This window comes from Telmatherina bonti (assembly GCF_933228915.1).
Source record: "Telmatherina bonti genome assembly, chromosome: 18".
Taxonomy (NCBI): Eukaryota; Metazoa; Chordata; class Actinopteri; order Atheriniformes; family Telmatherinidae; genus Telmatherina; species Telmatherina bonti.
Window position 1 is genome coordinate 24,912,549 of NC_136616.1, and position 17,457 is coordinate 24,930,005.

The 17,457-nt window shown below is 38.4% G+C and overlaps 1 protein-coding gene across 1 annotated transcript in view; it reads right to left on the reverse strand.

Annotated features, from left to right (window-relative positions):
- The window catches only part of adamtsl3 (ADAMTS-like 3), a 118,850-nt gene that overhangs the window by 11,919 nt on the left and 89,474 nt on the right, over positions 1–17,457 (reverse strand). Inside the window, exons 8-16 of the mRNA XM_079257907.1 lie at positions 15,427–15,584; positions 10,936–11,047; positions 10,682–10,820; positions 10,509–10,559; positions 10,199–10,403; positions 7,423–7,570; positions 7,249–7,333; positions 3,319–3,611; positions 834–963 (exon numbers count right to left, since the gene is read on the reverse strand). Of these exons, the coding sequence (XP_079114033.1) occupies positions 834–963; positions 3,319–3,611; positions 7,249–7,333; positions 7,423–7,570; positions 10,199–10,403; positions 10,509–10,559; positions 10,682–10,820; positions 10,936–11,047; positions 15,427–15,584 (1,321 nt within the window). The remainder of the gene's footprint in view (positions 1–833; positions 964–3,318; positions 3,612–7,248; positions 7,334–7,422; positions 7,571–10,198; positions 10,404–10,508; positions 10,560–10,681; positions 10,821–10,935; positions 11,048–15,426; positions 15,585–17,457) is intronic.

Consider the following 17,457-nt stretch of genomic DNA (forward strand, 5'->3'; position numbering starts at 1 on the left):
AGTTCTGCTTACAAGATAAATGTGTGATCATTAAAAGGTTTTCTGTAATTCTATATAATAAAAAAAATACAAATCGGCCTACTTCAAGTCATTAAAAATGAACTGTAGCTGCTGAATCCTGCTGTTCCACATTTCTGCATCAACACAACAAATGAAAACTCTAAAGTTTGTACAGGAACCATATAAAAATCCAACACTTGCCAGTAAAAAAAACCCCAAAAACCTTTGACCTCTGACACACATCCTGGTGGTTCAGATTCTGACCACATTCCACAAGCCTTCATTTCCTACTCTGAGTGACAAAAACATCTACCTCAGTCATTCTTCATCAGTATCCCTTAGACTAAAGGGGCCTAAATTGTGATTAAATTAGCTTAAATGGTTTGTTTTATGTGGGACATTGTAACAGATTAGAAACATTTGAATATGTTTTATGTATAACTATTTACATATAACTGATCCAGATGGTGGGTTGTTTTTTTTTTGTTTTTTTTCTTATAAGTTCTGGATTTAAGTAATTGCATATGTATGATCTAAGAATGAATCAAAGCTCTATAAAATGGAGCACAAACATCTAAGTTCTAATATTGCATATTTTGGATGGATACACTCTTGGCAGACTATAAAAGAAAACAGCCAGATTTCAATCAGGTTTTAATTAATATTTCCTTCTTAAATGCAGCCAAATTCTTTCCCCCAAAACTCATTTCCTTCTCATTTTTACTGCATCTGTCAGTAAAATGCAATTTAACATTCATGCACATACCATTTGCAATGATGGTTAAATGATAAAGATTTTGATAAAGATGTCTGACTTTTGAGTTTTACTGTACCTGGGTGGGCATATCTGAGTTTGACAATCCTGGAGAAGTTGTGGCGGTCGGCGGGAGCTCACACACAAGTTCTGGTCCACCGCCTCCCTCGTCTGTTTGTTCAGACAGATGACCACAGCTTCCTGCACTCCTGGAGTTAGATAGCACAGTGACAGACACTAACGATGAGCAATAGACTGTCCCATTTTTAAAAAAATTTCCAGTATAAATGTGAATGCACATGCTGCTCTTGTTAAGCATATCCTGCTTACAAATTGTGACACATATCTGGAGAACTGCAAGCAGACTCAGATAAACTTCAAGACGAATGTAAGGTCATATTAAAAGTGATGTTATATAAATCTTGGATAGAAGTGAATCAGTAAAGGAGGCGCTTCAAACGCCAAAGCGGTGTGATGGTCCACAGGAGCGTAGCCTCAGGGTGAGTATATGACATGTGATACCACTATGTAATCATCCCTGAATGGGAGTTTGCTGAGTTCTTGCAAGTGCGCACACACACACACACACAGACACACACACACACACACACAGACACAGACACAGATAAGCCTATGCCTATGTGCAGAAGTTATGCTTTAAATGTGCACTTCTGCAGACATTGATGTAGACACACACAGAGTGAGAGGGGAAATGGTATTGGATGTGGGACTGGGGAGATAAAAGTGGGCCTCAACACATGTTGGCAGGATGTTTGGGAAGCTGTCTGCTCGGCAAAGCTTCCACTGCTGCTGAGAGCAGCTATGATTCACGACCTTTAATGCTAGGAGTTCTACTCCTTACTCAGTGTTAACACCGGAATGGACTTATTCACCCACTGACAATTATCCTGTTTTGTAATGAGTTTAATGTACGACCCCTTTAGGTGTTTGTTTAAAATGTTTTGTGCATCAAGACTAATGACTTGAGCTCTGTTCTTTGTTCCTCTTCTTAAGTATTTCCATAGGTAGAAGTGCTTGATTGCACTGCTTGAACTGTGGCTTCTGCATAAATCAGGATATTAGAGGAAATTATTAGGAAAGCTCAGGTAATGTAAAAACCTAAGTTTAAAGAAAAAAAACCTGACTGCCAAGAATAGGTATTAGAGATCTAAGCACCTGCCAAACCGACTGAAAAGGAGAAATACTGAGAACTCACATTGCTGAAGAAGAACGCTAGAAGAAAATAAAACATCTGCTAATTAAAGTTTGCTCAGTTTTTCAGGTAATTAAGAAATGACATAACAAGAACAGTGGAGGTCAAGTGAAGTTGTAAAAGACCGAAACCTAAGAGAGATCTCCTCTCAGGCTTGTTAAAACGGCAAATCAAACCATCCATGTAACTGCAAAAACCTTCAGGAGGATTTGGCAGACTTAAGTCATGGAGAGCTGTTTTACTGCACAGCAGCACCTGCACAAATATGACCCTCATAAAAGAGTTGTCAGAAAAGATACTTACTGCAAAGTCTGTATCAGTTTCTAAATAAGGACATAAAGAAGAGTAAATAAATTCATTCCTCTTCAACAAATCAGGACAGAGGTGGATCAGTTGCCATTTCAGGATGATCCTGACAAGGCTCATGGACTTACATCATAAAAAAAACATTTTAGAAGTCCTAAAAGAGATAAAGATAAACTGTGGATGTCATACTTAACAGATTATACTAACACGTAATAATCTGGGTTTCCTGAAAAGGTGCAAGCTGTTCATTTTATTACAGGTTTCACAACCTGTAACAAAAACATTCCCAGAAAACACAAGAAGAAAAAAAACTTGGCTGAAAACAAAAAGTACCTGGATGCAGAAAGACCTGCCAAAGGGATTGGTTCTTTCAAAATTTAGCATCAGACTAACAGTTTTTGCGCTATTCTGAAGCATTATAAGATGAAATAAGTTAGCTTGTTCTGCTTAAAATATTGAAAAATGCATCTTTAGTTTTCAGTCTTTTGAAAATTACATCATCTTTTATTTCCTAATCTATTCAAAGAAGCAGGAGTGCCAAAACATTGAGATGTCCCTGTAATCTAATAGCTTAATTAAACCCTTATCACATCAAATTTGTAACATATCTTGTTATTAAAGTGCAATAATGAAATACTTCTAATTAGCTTTGTGTTTATTCACACCCTACGCACCCTGTCAGATTATATACACTAGAGGTGTCCAGCTCAGGTCCTCGAGAGCCACAATTCTACAAGTTTTCAATGCATCCCTGCTTAAACACACCTGACTCTTATTAATGACTTTTTTGTTGTGGTTCATAGGCTGTTAGATCCATTTCATTTCAGTCAGGTGTGTTGAAGCAGGAATACATCAAAAACATTCAAGGACCGACTTTGAACACCCCTGATGTACACTATACTTCATGTTTACTGTCATAGTGCAGCATACTGTAATTATGGGCAGGCAGAAGGCTTTGCATGGTCTAGAATAGCTGAATACTTGCAGTTTGCGTGAATGAACTTTTAAGGCTTTTATTTATGTCATTTTACTTGAAGATACCTACCTCCACCACAACTTTCTGAGCACTCCGTAAAGCCTTCATATTCCCAGTCATGTAGTTCTTCTCCTTGTAGCATCTTGCTTTCCTCCTCCCCCCTTTCTTTGCTTTCCCCTCCTCTCGAGCAAGGAGTGCGATAGCAAGGCTGGCTGGAAGCAGGTTTGACTCCTTCGCATTCATCATCAGGCAGGTCAGCAACAGTCTGGGTGAAGGACAGCAGCACCTGGCATTTGATGGTCCGCTGCTGTGTCCCAGTGCCACATGTCCTGCTGCAAGGCTGCCAGGGACCAGAAATGAAGCTGCAAAAGAACAACCAGCAGGGTTTGTGGGAAAATAAAGGAGATGATCAACTATAAAGATATCTGGAGGTATACCACACATGACCTACACACATCAGTCTAACTGGGTCAGATTTGATCCCAATTGTCTGTAGATAAACTTATTTCAAGTGAGCATTGCTTAACAGCAATACACACTTTTTTTGTGAATTCCACATAAACAGGTTTTATTCATTTGCTGCTAGGTTCATAAACTCACTGAGTATTTATGAAATACAGTCCTGCTGTGATTAATAGAACAGCTGTGAAGCATTAGGGCAGGCTATTACTGGATTAATGGCTTTCATTGTTTGTCATGCACGTCCCTCTTCATCTTTAACGATGGATAAAAGAAGGAAATACTCAAAACCATGAGACTAAACATCTCTCATTTCAAGAGCTTTGAAACGGTGTTGAAGAAACAATGAAGCTCTTGAGACGGGAGGAAATCTGAATCCCCTTGATCATCCGATTTAACCAACACTTGCACATGCTTGGTGAAATGTTGGATTGAATGAAAATATTAGTCTGATGAAGGATCAAGGAGGGAAAATTATGCAAACAATAAAGCATCTGATATGGTTCAGTGATGTTTACACATCATAACAAGAGTTTTATGTCAGTTATGTGTTCATTCAGTCCTCATAGGTTTATGTAGTAGTTAGTGTAGAGCTGTATAGAAAAAGTGAACTAAAATGTTGTAATAATCCTTTTCTTTTTTTTCTTCAAACATAAAAAGTGGCCCTCAGTGCTGATAAAGATTTTCCAGCAGGTTGACCTTGAATTTACATGAGGACGAGAGGCTTTATCAGCTCATCAGTCTTTTATTTTATCTTTTACTAAAGGGATCCATGTGTTGCAATCATCACACCAATGTTCTCATGTTATTCAGTCAAGAATACTTTCATTCTGGTCATTCATCATGTGGAGTTATACATCATTTATAATGTTCAGGCTTTGCACCTAAGTCCATTATTAAAAAAAATAATTAAGTGTCCGGCAACACTTCACTGTTAGAAGCTCAAATCATTGCTTCTGGTTTCCATAAGGGTGATAATTGAAAAAAAAAAGTGTAAATATTATTAGCTCAGTGCTTACCCTAACTCGCACATATAAACATTTGAAAACAAAAGCCACTTGTTGAATTGTTTGCTCTGTATCACAGTGAGTGTCAACATTAATGTGCACAACAATATTCCAAAATCAAGAGACTGCCTGCTTTGGGTTTATTTTCTCAGATGGGATTGTTTGTGACATAAAATCTGGCGACACTTCCTGCAGAATTCAGTACATACCCAAGAAGGTTGGGGGATGGGGGACCTGCTTTTGACCCCAAAGGACAAACAAAAGCAGGTAAATGCTTCATGTGTTTCGGTGATACTTTGGATGGGTGCAGCTATTGGAGCAATACATGATGTTGTAATGTGAGCATAAATCGTTGAGATCAGGATGATCTGCCACTTTCAAAAAGTTTATATACACACACACACACACACACACACACACACACACACACACACACACACACACATATATATATATGTGTGTGTGTGTGTGTGTGTGTGTGTGTGTGTGTGTGTGTGTGTGTGTGTGTGTGTGTAAAATATTCTACTAGTCATGTTAACACCATATTATGAATATTAAGTTCAATAATCCAAATAATTATTGAGATTTTGGAACAAGTAGCAAAGTGTATAACTCTGCTGCAGCTAGGTGGTGACTGAGACAATCATTTTAAAAACGTCTTTATTGGTTTTTAAGAATTATTCTTGGATAGCAGACAGTGCATAGCAACCAGATTAGGAGTAGGACACAATTTTAAAGAAGACATTGCCATAGAAAGGCATTATTTAATCACCTTAATCCAAATCAAGTCATATACAGATAAAGTAATGATCAAATGATGCCATCAGGACTATGCTTATCTCTGTTTACATTACATTAATAAACTTGTTGATTGATTTAGTAAAATTATGTGAATAACAAAGATATAAACAACAATATAAAATCCCAATCAGATTTCTGTTCATAAGCAGCTAGTAAATGCCCTGCTGTTTACACAGTTTATTGGCTATATGCTCAATAAACATATTGTACATGTACATCACAAATGCACCACTAACACAGAAGCTTTCACTTATGTGCAGCATTCCTTCTTGTCTGACGAAGACCCAAAAACCACCATGCTGTTTTATAAGATACCTCCATAAAGAGCTCATAATTACAGCAGAGTCGGTTTTTTTATGAGAGCCCAGGGACTCATTGTGTTTCGGGCAAACAAACGAATAACTGAAAGTTAAACCTTGGAAAAGGAACAACAAAGTCTAAAAACGAGCCCACAGCGGTGTTTATCTTCATGCGTAGTTAAAGTACATCTGTCAGTTCAAACACAACGTTGATTTCATTCATAGCGGGAAGCAACACATTTCTATTATATCCGCTGCATGTTAATCGCGTCAATCAATTTTAAATCAACAGAAATATTTTGTTTAAAAATATTTTGTTTAAAAATAGACATGTTTTGGTCAGAATGTGCACATCATGCAACATGAATGGGTTTCGTTTTTCAAGCAGCTGTACTGCAGCATTGCAATAACAACACCTGGTAATGAAGGTGCAACAAGTCCAAAACAGGAATTTCCGTCTCCTCTTTTTCACATCTGTAACCTGGCCCCATGTGGTGTGCAGGTATTGTTTTAGGCAAATGAATAACTGCATATTATACGCATATATCTATGTGCTTTTTGAGGAATAAAATGCTTTTTTGCAGCAAGAAAAAAAAATCATACGTTTTGGCATTTCTCTCTACCCCTATCTTTCTCCAAAGATAAGTCAGAATAACAGATGTTAGCTGGCTAACATGGTTGCTAATACAAGTCATGCAAAACACTGGGTAGTCCAAATTTTGTCCACCTTCAGACAACAGCCATTATTATTCAACTAATATGTGGGACCAGAACATCTGGAAGATCACAGGGTTTCCTGAGGTAATGCTGGTAGGCAGTCACTGAAGCAGAAAGATGTTTTTTCTCCTTCACCTTCAGTTTCCTTCTTTGCCTTAAATACCCTCATACAGCAGGCTTGTTCAACAGATTTTATCTGAAGCAAAACAATTTGGTACACACACACATTTAGTCAAACAGCTGTGTTATTTAACCAGCATCAAAACAACCATGGTTGTATATTTCAGCTCACAAATTGTTCACAACTGCTGCGGACATAAACACAACTTTTTTACTGTGGTGGTTTCATGGCAGCACCTGTCTTTGTCTGCTTGCATTTTCACCTCCAGGTGAGTCAGTCTGACTGAAAATGGTCATTCTGAAAATGGTTATCAAAACTGTGGATCTGGGAAATGACTTCTGTTTTTATCCCAGAGAGATGTATTCTGCAAAGCGGAAATTCAACAAATTTTCTCCTGTCTTTCACTTTGAGAGATCTGTAGTTTTAATACCTGCATGAAAACCCCAGCAGGCCCAGACACCAAGGCTCAACCAGTCGGAGCCTTGGTGTCTGGAGCTGCATTTTACAGCCTGATCTGCTGCAATCAAGTTTCATGAAAGGGAACAAGAAATGTCCTCGAAAGTTTATGTCATCAGTGTGCGTGTTTTGTACTCACGTTGGTTCGTCAGTCGCAGTCACTTCCTCCTCCAACTCTATCGCCTGTTTATGCCACACAGGTTTCGCCTCAACAGGTAGCGTATCTGAAGTGCATTTACACAGAAAGGCTGAATACTGTCCAAGAACATTTATTTATCTATTTATTTACAGTAAAACACCAAATCTTACCCACCTATGGATTTGAAGCAGGGCACAGTGACCAGACACTCCTCTTTGATGTGGGGTTTGGTGGTGGGGTTGCAGCCTCCTGCATGGAGTCCACGGTGATCAATGCATAACACCACCCTATATCGCAGGCCCTGACCGCAGGTCACTGTGCACTGATGGTGACAGGTGACATAATGTTTGATTTATTGACTGACAGCAAGCCTATCATTGTGTTATCTCATATGGAAACAAGTACAGTTGAAAGACAGTAAAATGGAAAGCACACCCATCTGAGGTGCTGAGGTTCTTCATGTCAGAACTTTTAGACAATAAAAATGATCTTGCCCTTACGTGGGTCTTACAAATGAGTTAATAAGCATCTGATTGAACAACAGTATATGACATCTTGCACAATAATTAAACACACTAACCTAAAATACACAAGAATTGTGTATAAAATTAAGCACAGCCTTTTTGATTGTGCACAAATCAAGATGATAAGTAGCGGCCGGGAACTGCTTGTTAAATGCACCTAACTGACTGATCGTCATCCTTTGGCAGTTCTACAAAATCAGACATTCTGTCATTTTCTGCTCTCCCCCCCCCCCCCCCCCCCCCCAAAAAAAACTCAGATATTGGCAATGATTGTCGCCCATCAATCTGGGAAGGACTGAAGATTGTTTCCAAATGTGGGGTCTACTACTCTACACTGCACAGCACCAGGTTTTGTGAAAACACATGCAGAATATAAGGAAATACACCTCAAAATAACTGTCAAGCATGATGGTGGTGATTGTTTAGCAGCCATAGGACCTGAGTAACTTGTAGCCATTAGGTTGACCACTAGAGAATACATTTGGCAGACGCTTTTATCCAAAGTGACTTACATATGATTAGTTGACTATAGCAATGAACTTAACATGCATGTTTTGTGAGTGGGAGAGATGACCCTTGCTTACATAACAGGACATAACACACACAGAAATGTCACTGTTCAATCTGAGGCTTGTACCAGCCACCTTCTTGCTGTGAGGCTGCAATGCTAACCACTGCACCACCATGCTGCCCATTTACGAGGCAATCTGTCTGACAGATAAAGCTGTGTTAAAACGGGGTTATTTGACAGGACAATGATCTCCAACACAGCAGTATATCTACAGCCTAATGATTAAAAAGAAAAATAACCACAGTCCACTGGTTGCACTGGCCCGGTCAAAGCTTAGACATCAAACCAAGAGTTACGGTATGGCTGGACCATAAAACAACTGGGCTAAATGAATCCTTGTAAACCTCAATGAGCTGAGGCATTTATGTAAAGAAATGTGGCCAAAATTCCCTCACAATGATATCAGAGACTGATATTGTCATTCAGAAAATGATAACTGTTGATTTTAGGATCAGATGATTCAGTTTAGCTAAGTCCCGACACATAAAGCCTTAGAATCACAAGGGAATATATTGTTTTTCACATGACTGTATTTTTGCTTGTGTTTCAGATTATAACTCAAGGGAGGTAAAAAGTAAGACCTTCCAAAATATCATCAAGTCTCTGCTCAGAAGCGAACTTTGTGTTTCCTCTGCCAAAGTAAGCATTTTAAAGGCAGGGGAAGAATGTGCTAGACAAACAGCATCCCAGCTTTTTAGTGGACCACAAATCTGGCTCCCTGTGTTACAGCATGTGGAATCAGTACAAACCAATACAAGCTAAAGTTGTGTTTCAGTGAGGGCTGAGTGATTATGAAGAAAAAAAAAAATCAACTCACGATTATTTTTTATTAAATTTGAAATCACGATTATTTGACACGATAACTTATTGTCCAGGCAATATATTCAGCCAGGATTGTCCCTGGTGATTCGTGTAACTTTAATTGTTTTAAATCTGACATGTGTTATTATTCTTTTTTTTTTTTTTTTTTTTTTTACAGGCTCTGATTATATATTCAGGTAAACTACAGTCACTGCAAGGGGGCAATACTGACTTGGGGTGCTCATCCTGTCACGTCTCAGTCAAGACCATTTGGGACGAGACTTGATTGCATGAACCAGATTGGTAGTTTTTGGGCAGGCGCCACTCCGTCCGCAGAAGAAAGAAGCATGCCTTTGCTGAAAACTAGTTCCCAATATACAGCAGTTGTTTTTTAGAGTTTCTGAGGAAAGCAGAAAGCCCAGGAATTCTCTTTTCTTTTTATTTTAGGGTTTTATGGTTTTAAAAGTTCATAAGAAGACAACTTTCACTCCCAGCTGGGAAGATTAGCAGTGGAGGTCAGTGCCTTTGCAGTAGAAAGCACGGTTCAGTTCATGGCAGGGGGGCTAATTTCAGCACAACACCAGGCCTCATGTGACTGCTTTTGGATGCTGGAGAGACCAATAGAAGTACTGCCGCTCATTGAGAACAGGAAGAACAATGCATGCTTTCACATCTGTGTCCATAAGTCTACAATAACACCACAAAAAGTTGGTTTTGAAAATGTGGAAGGGTTTGATTACTCTCTCAGTTAAGGTGGCAACAGTGTCTGCAACAAAGGGAGAGGGTATCCTTCCCATATTTGCAATGCACATAATTCAAAAGATTTTGTCTAGTAATAAAGACAAATACATTTTTTTGTCAACATCACTATTTTTGAGTTAATTTAGACCATTTTTGACCTATTGCAGACAAAGATGACTTTATTGAAAGTTAAACACTGGAGCAGGGACTTTGGTGGACAATGCACAATGTAATCTGATTCCTAGTTACTGAACAGAATATTAGTCTTTTCACAAATAAAATAAAACAAAAAAACATGAAGAAAAATACTTACAGGGGACCACTCCTGTGCCAACCAGGTGGGGCAATCAAAATCATTGCAGGGCTGCAAGATAGCAGTCTTTGGAGAGTAGAGACACTTCCACTCTTCTGTGGGAGTGATGTTTCCTTGCATATCTTCCTCCACACATGACACCGAGCGACTCTGGATGCCCCCACTGCAGGAGGTGGAGCAGGCCGTCCAGGGACTGCTCTCCCATCTGACATGATTAAAGTGTCACATGAAGATGTAACAGGCAGAGATCAGAGTTTTGTGCTGTATAAGTAAACATTATTACTTTATTTCACAACAGGTATGTACGCACCGAGGCAGGGGATGGTAAAGGTCGTATGGCATAATCTCCTTGTAGCCATCACTGCAAGCCCGATACAAGTAAGGAAGGTCATTATAAGACAAGCAATGAAAGGGGTACAGACATGGACACTGATGCTGAAACTAAACATTTATTTTGGATAAATCCCCTTCGTGTCCCCCAACCTGTCCAGGCAAGGCTCCATATTGCACTCCTGCAGTCTGGGTTTTGGTTTGACGTTCTCTGGGTAATAATGGCAATACTGGTCCACAACTACCCGACCACTCCGTAGATCAAAGCACTCAGCAGAAGTTAACTGGTAACCTACAAATAAATATTAATGTCGATTATCTTTCAAGAGAAGGAAATGTGTATTAACAATCAGAAATAGGAGAACCTATTGATATTAATTGTGGCTGGTGTTCTCGAAAACACTTACCCCCTCCACATGTCACAGAGCAAGGGAAGAAGTCAGTCTCTCTCCAGCGGTGGATGATGGGCTGATAGTAGATGTACTGGACCACGCTGTCTGCTCCACTAACAAACTGCAACTACAGAAAGGAATATTTTATTTTCAGACTTTATATTGATGTTTTAAAATTTCAAACGCATTGCCCCCCCCCCTTTCATCTCCCTACTTTGTTCGTCCTTTTAAATCTAACAGAGCTAAAAGAAACACATTATTGGCATTACTTTTGCATTTAACTGGAGGCTGTTTAAAAGACTCCAATGGAGCTCTTTGTGACTTTGTACTCGCTAAGTAAATAAACCATCAATTCCTAACATAACCTAATGGGGTTGTTGCTCTGTCTTTATAGTTTAACATGATTTAAAACCTGGATTGTCACGAACATTAATCACATGATTTTATAAACCCAGGTCTGTTTACACAAAGTATTTTGCTTTGCAGTGGGTATCGCGTGGAGCTAAAAGGGTCACCAAGTTTAAACCAGTTTTCTTAATCAAAATGTGATGTTCTGAGGCAACTCAGTTAATAGCATTTGTTTGGCCTGTTGGAATTGAATTAGCACACAAAACTAGCTAAAACACAAGATGATAAACCTCCACAAATCCACCTGCAAGTTCAAAGATATATATAAATATTTAAGCTTTAAGCTATTTTAGCTTTTTGCTTTAATCATATCAAAATATTTAAAAATAATGCATCGCTCAGACACCAATATAAACTTTAAGTAATGTAAACAAACCTCAATTTATCCATTAAAGAGATGACTGCCCAAGCTGTGCTCTGCTTTTACTGGTCAAATCTAATTTGAGTCAATAGATCAGGGGTCGGCAACCCGCGGCTCTAGAGCCGCATGCTCTTTAGCGCTGCCCTAGTGTCTCCCTGGAGCTTTTTCAAAAATGTTTTTTAAAAAAATGGAAAAAGATCTATATTTTTGTTTTGATCTGGTTCTGTAGGAGGACAAACATGACACAAACATTCTTAACGTTTTCCAATGCTGTAAAAATGGGTGGAATGAATATTAAATTTCAACATTTCTGACAAGGAAGATTTGCGTCATTGTCTGCGACACACATAGCCTATCAGCAGCGCGGGAGGAGGCTGTGTGATGCGCCATGGATCCCAAAGGGAAAAAGAGAAAAATAACCAAGGAGAACAGAGGATTCAACATTTCTTGGACAGAATCATTTGCATTCATTGCCAATGTGGAAGGATTGCCTGAATGTTTGCTCTGTAGCGAGAAGTTGTCAAATAACAAAAAGAGTCATGTGGAAAGACATTTCTAGGAAAAGCATGCTACATTTGCAGCCAGTACCTAGTTGGAAGTGACACAAAAAGTGTGATTGCATTACTTCTGGAGAAATTAGACAAGCGCAAAAATAGATTTAAGAAGTGGATTGCATCTCCAAACTCCACTACTGCTGCAAGTTTTGTTGTAACCCGGGAGATAATAAAGCGTAGAAAACTGTTCAAAGATGGTGACTACATGAAGGAGTCAGTCATCAACACATCAGAACACGTATTTCCAGACTTCAAAAACAAAACCGAGATAATACAGAAAATCAAAGACATGCCCCTCTCCACTAAGACAGTGAAGGAAAGGACCATTAAAATGGCAGGCAACATCACCGATCAGCAAATTAAGGACATTAATTCAGCACAAGTTACATCTTACATGCCCAATGTTGAGAAGCTGACCAGTGATGTCCGAAAACAGAAGTCACATTAAACTGGTAAGAACATAATCCTTCATAGACACATATTAAGTAACAAAGTGAATGTTTTTATAAAATGATTTCTGATTTTTGTCAGTATATATTTGGAATGACACTTGGTAATATAATCGGGTTTTGGTGCTCAGGTCGGAGGATAGCTGCGTTGGTTGCGTGTCAAAAGAGAAGAGGATGCTGCTGCGTTTTACCCTTGCACTGACTTGCTTGGCATTTGCACAGTAATTAAACTGTATTAATTTGATTTATTGGTTTATTTTTTATAAATGCAGGCTGCGTTTTAATGCGCTCTGTTTGTTGCCCAGATAAGGGGCGCGTTATGCACATTCTATTTTGTTGTTTTTTTCCGAATCCTCAAAATAAAAATGACATAAAAAAATTGGATTTCTATATTGCATTTTTTTAATTTCATCAAAGCAACGAAACATAACTCATTAATATAGTAATGAAGTTAAACAAGAGACGGCATTGTAATACAGAGTAATCACGTGGTGCGTCATTCTCTACAGGATGCGCAGCGGGGAAAATAAATATTTTATCATTAAGGCTCATTATGTATTTGTAGCCAACTTAGTAATTTTGCTAGTAGGCTAATATAGCTAATATAGATACATAAAGCATGTGTTGCCTTCATGATAGACTTATATTAGGCTTTTAATTTTTTGCGGCTCCGGACATATTTGTTTTTTGTTTTTTTGGTCCAATATGGCTCTTTCAACATTTTGGGTTGCCGACCCCTGCAATAGAATCTGCTTCTTAAACCAGTGTAATCAGGTTGTTTTTCTTTTATATAAAAACATACCATATCTCTGTGTGTTTTTATTTTTTTATTTTAGTTCTTTAGTTGAAAACATTTTGGAAACAAGGAATTAATGCAATGCTAAAAATAAAACTCCACTCGCAATTCACATCCATGGATGGAAAGACTGACTGCAGCTTTTGCAGATGATTATCCATTAGCTCAAACTTATTTTCCTGCACTGTGACATAAACCGTCTGCTATAACAGATTAGAAAATTATGCCCTTACAGCTCCTCAGATTTCAGTCTCCTTCCTTCCTATTTATTGTCTGTTTCTCACTCCTGTTTACAAAGGGGGAAGTTTTCACAGATATTTTCCAATGTTTAATGTGAACTCTCCTGACAAAGTAGATGGTATTATAAGACTACTGGATTTATTATATTAATATAAGCAGTATTGCATTTTAACACACAAGTAAAACATATGTCATATGATTGCCAGATGTATCCATCAACAGGCTTTCATGCTTTGGAGTAACTTTATTAAGCCAAACCAGCTTCTGGTTTGAAACTATTTGTGAAACTATTAATGCATGACACAGTACTTCAACACATGCCGTCCCTTAAGGAGAGCGAGCAGACTACAGGGCTATTTGAATTTCATATTCAAGTGGATCGCACTTACTCCGATATCTTTAAATCTAAACATCTGAAATTCGATCTGCTTTGCACCACTGAACAGGGACAGGTTCAGCTGGAGTTCATAAATAAAGGCCTTATCCAAGCTCACTTTGGCTAGCCTTCTCAATTTTCAGATTTGTATGACAAAAACTAGATTTCTGTAGAAAACTACACTCCAGAAAATTGAGTGAGATTTTATGCATATCTTTCTGGCAATATTGTTGTGAAGGAGGCAGGATTAGCTTAACAAGTAGGTTGGAATGTGTGTAGGAAAGTGTCAGGTGCAAAATGGGAGAAATAAGAGTATCAGTAAGAACAAAACAAAAAGGTATATAAGTTGGCAGCATGGCCAGAAAGGTTTGGAGACAGTGGTCCAGAGGAAAAGACAGGAGGCAAGGAGTGGTGGTGGTAACAAGGATAGAGGAAATCAGCAATGAGCATATCAGAGCTCCAGCACATGTTAGATGTTTTGGAGACAAAGTAAGACTAAGATGGTTTTGGAAAGCACAGAGGAGGGACAGTGAATATATCAGCAGAAGGATGGTAAGGATGAAATTACCAGGCAGGAGGGGACCATAGGGAACATTTACTGATGTTGTGAAAGATGACATGAAGCGAAGTGGTACAGAGAAAAGGATGCATTCGTATTCCATATTCACCCTCCTAGAGCTTGTACATATTGTACACACTGTTTTAAAATGGAATAAAAAAGTAGTACAATACTGTATGTGTGTGTTTGTGGTCTTTGTAACTATTTGTCCACATATCTAAGAAGGAATATCATTAAATTTTTACTCAGAACCAGATGACAAGTAATCCCTGGACTTTATCTGGAGTTTGCCGGGCTTTTTAAAGAAATATTTGGCAGTTTAGTCTCTCTGCAATGGCCTATCAAGGACTCACTTAATCCAATCAGACCAACTGAGCATATACATGAGTATATCGCCTCATGCATGCTCAGAATGGGGGATTGGATCGAAGTCCAAATTCAACGCAATCAGTTGGTTTCTATTAGCTAGGCTATTTATGAATTGGCTTGAAATGATGTGTCTGTAAAGTGCCCTGTTAGACAACATGTTGTGAAGTGGCGCTATGCAAATAAAACTGTATTGAATACAGGAGTCAAAAAGTTGCTGATGAGCTTTCATCGATAGCAATTGGTCTGTGTATTTATGCATAAAATCTGTCATTGACAGAGATTTTACGAAAGGCTATGCAGGACTCATTCTGGTGTGGGGTTTTCAACAACTGCAGGTGAATATAAATGAATAATGATAAAAAGTAAGTGGAAAACTTTTAATTTCAGTGCTTACTTTAACAGTGAAATCAGCTCCAAGTGGGCCAGTGATTCTCAGGACTTCTTTGTCGAAAAGCTTCTGGTACTCCAAGGTAGTGTTTTCCAGGACGTACTGCCCTGATTCGTCCAGAACCAATTCACTTTTTACCCCCTGTAAAGTCTTGCTCTCCACGTCTGGAGAAAAAGCATAGTAGACAAATAGAGCACATTGAATACATCAGAATCTTTCAACCGTCAGCATCAAATAATCATAATTTTGGTACATTTCTCATCATTATTGTGTTACTGCCTTATGAATCCACCAAAACAGACATTAAAAAAACAAAAAAAAAAAACAAAACATGTTAAACCATTTATTATAAACGACACAAATATTTGTCAGATAGTACGTATAGCTCATTCTGGCATTGAGGAGATCTGTGAAACCTAACTTTACACTAATACACACACACACACACACACACACACACACACACACACACACACACACACACACACACACACACACACACACACACACACACACACACACACACACAGGGCTTTGTGTAATTCCAGGAGGGAAGTCTAAAGACAAACAAAGGAGAGACACAGGAACCAAGAGCAGCAGAACCGTATGCAGACAGATGGTTTAAATTTAAATGCTTTCCATCTAAAAGAATAGAGGGAAGCATTAAATGATAAAACTGTCCATTCAGTTAACCGTTATCCACAAACTAGCTGTGGAGCGAAGGATATGGTCGGAGATTAAACATTTGTTATCTGTTTGATCCACTGGGAAGTTTGAGGACACTACTTTGACATCATTGATCATTGTTGGAAGCCTCACACGTCTGCAAAGCCAGAGCAAATGGAAGAAATTTAACCCCCCTTCTTGTTTTTCTGCTTTTAAAACTGCTCTTTAAGGGAGAGGCCAAAAAATGAAATCTTCTGGAATATAAAGTTAAAGGTTATTTATTGGATTTTTGGGGGGAAGGAGTAAGTAATTCATCACATAACCTGTTTTCTTGGATAATAGTTTAACAAAATGTATTTCTTTTTTTTTTTTTTTAACTGGATAAAGAATAAATAGAAAATGCACATTTAAAAGAAATGAATAAAACTTAGAGCAAAATGTTTGAAAATTTGTGTTTGGTTGATTATTTTGCCCCATTAATTACACCAATTTTGTGTTGTATTTTACATAGCTGGAAAGCCTATAGTCACCTTTACAAAGAGGTTTAACTTGTGAGAATTGCGCTCCTGTGGAATTAGCAACCTGAACATTTGGGTAGTGCCCCCAAAAAATGAACCAAAACCCCTTGTTATATTCTCTGGTTGGTTTTCACTCTTCTTTGGGGATTGAAGCACTGCCAGGCATGTGTCAGTCACAGATGTATATATGGAACCTGATTGGCACCTATAGATAGATCTTTCAGAATGAGACTCTGGAGTCAGTGGTGAGCCCAAATATTCACATACTGGGACTTCACTCCATTTTCCAGGATGAAAACATTCTATCCCAAAGAACCAGGGTTGTCACAGAATTCCTCCAAAATCTGGGATTGGAGAAGATGGAAAGGCCTGCTGTCAGTCTGAATCACAAACCAATTTGAACATTTATGGGAAGTGATTGGCCAGAACCAACAAAGCCATGCTCATTGACCTTCAGAAACTCCTTGTTGAGGAACAGTATATCATCCCAAAGAAAAGCATGACCAGAATGAGGAGTAAGTGCCAAGTTGTTGTGGCTGTTTATGGATTTTCTAATACAAACTATGAATCCCCAGACAATGTAAATTATTAAAGTATATAAAATGGCAAATATGTGATATTTTTCCCAATTGCTGTGGTGTTGGAGTGCAATCATCCAATGCATCATTCAACTCTAAACAAGGGACCATTTGTTTAAAATGCTGCAAAATTCTCCAACAACAATGCTGTCACCATCAGTGGCATCTTCTCCAGAGTTTGGAGACAATATTTTCCATCAAGCCAATGCAGGAGATTTTGGTAAATATTCAGGGAGAATTACCCACATATTTAGCCATGTAGGTTATTCCAAAGA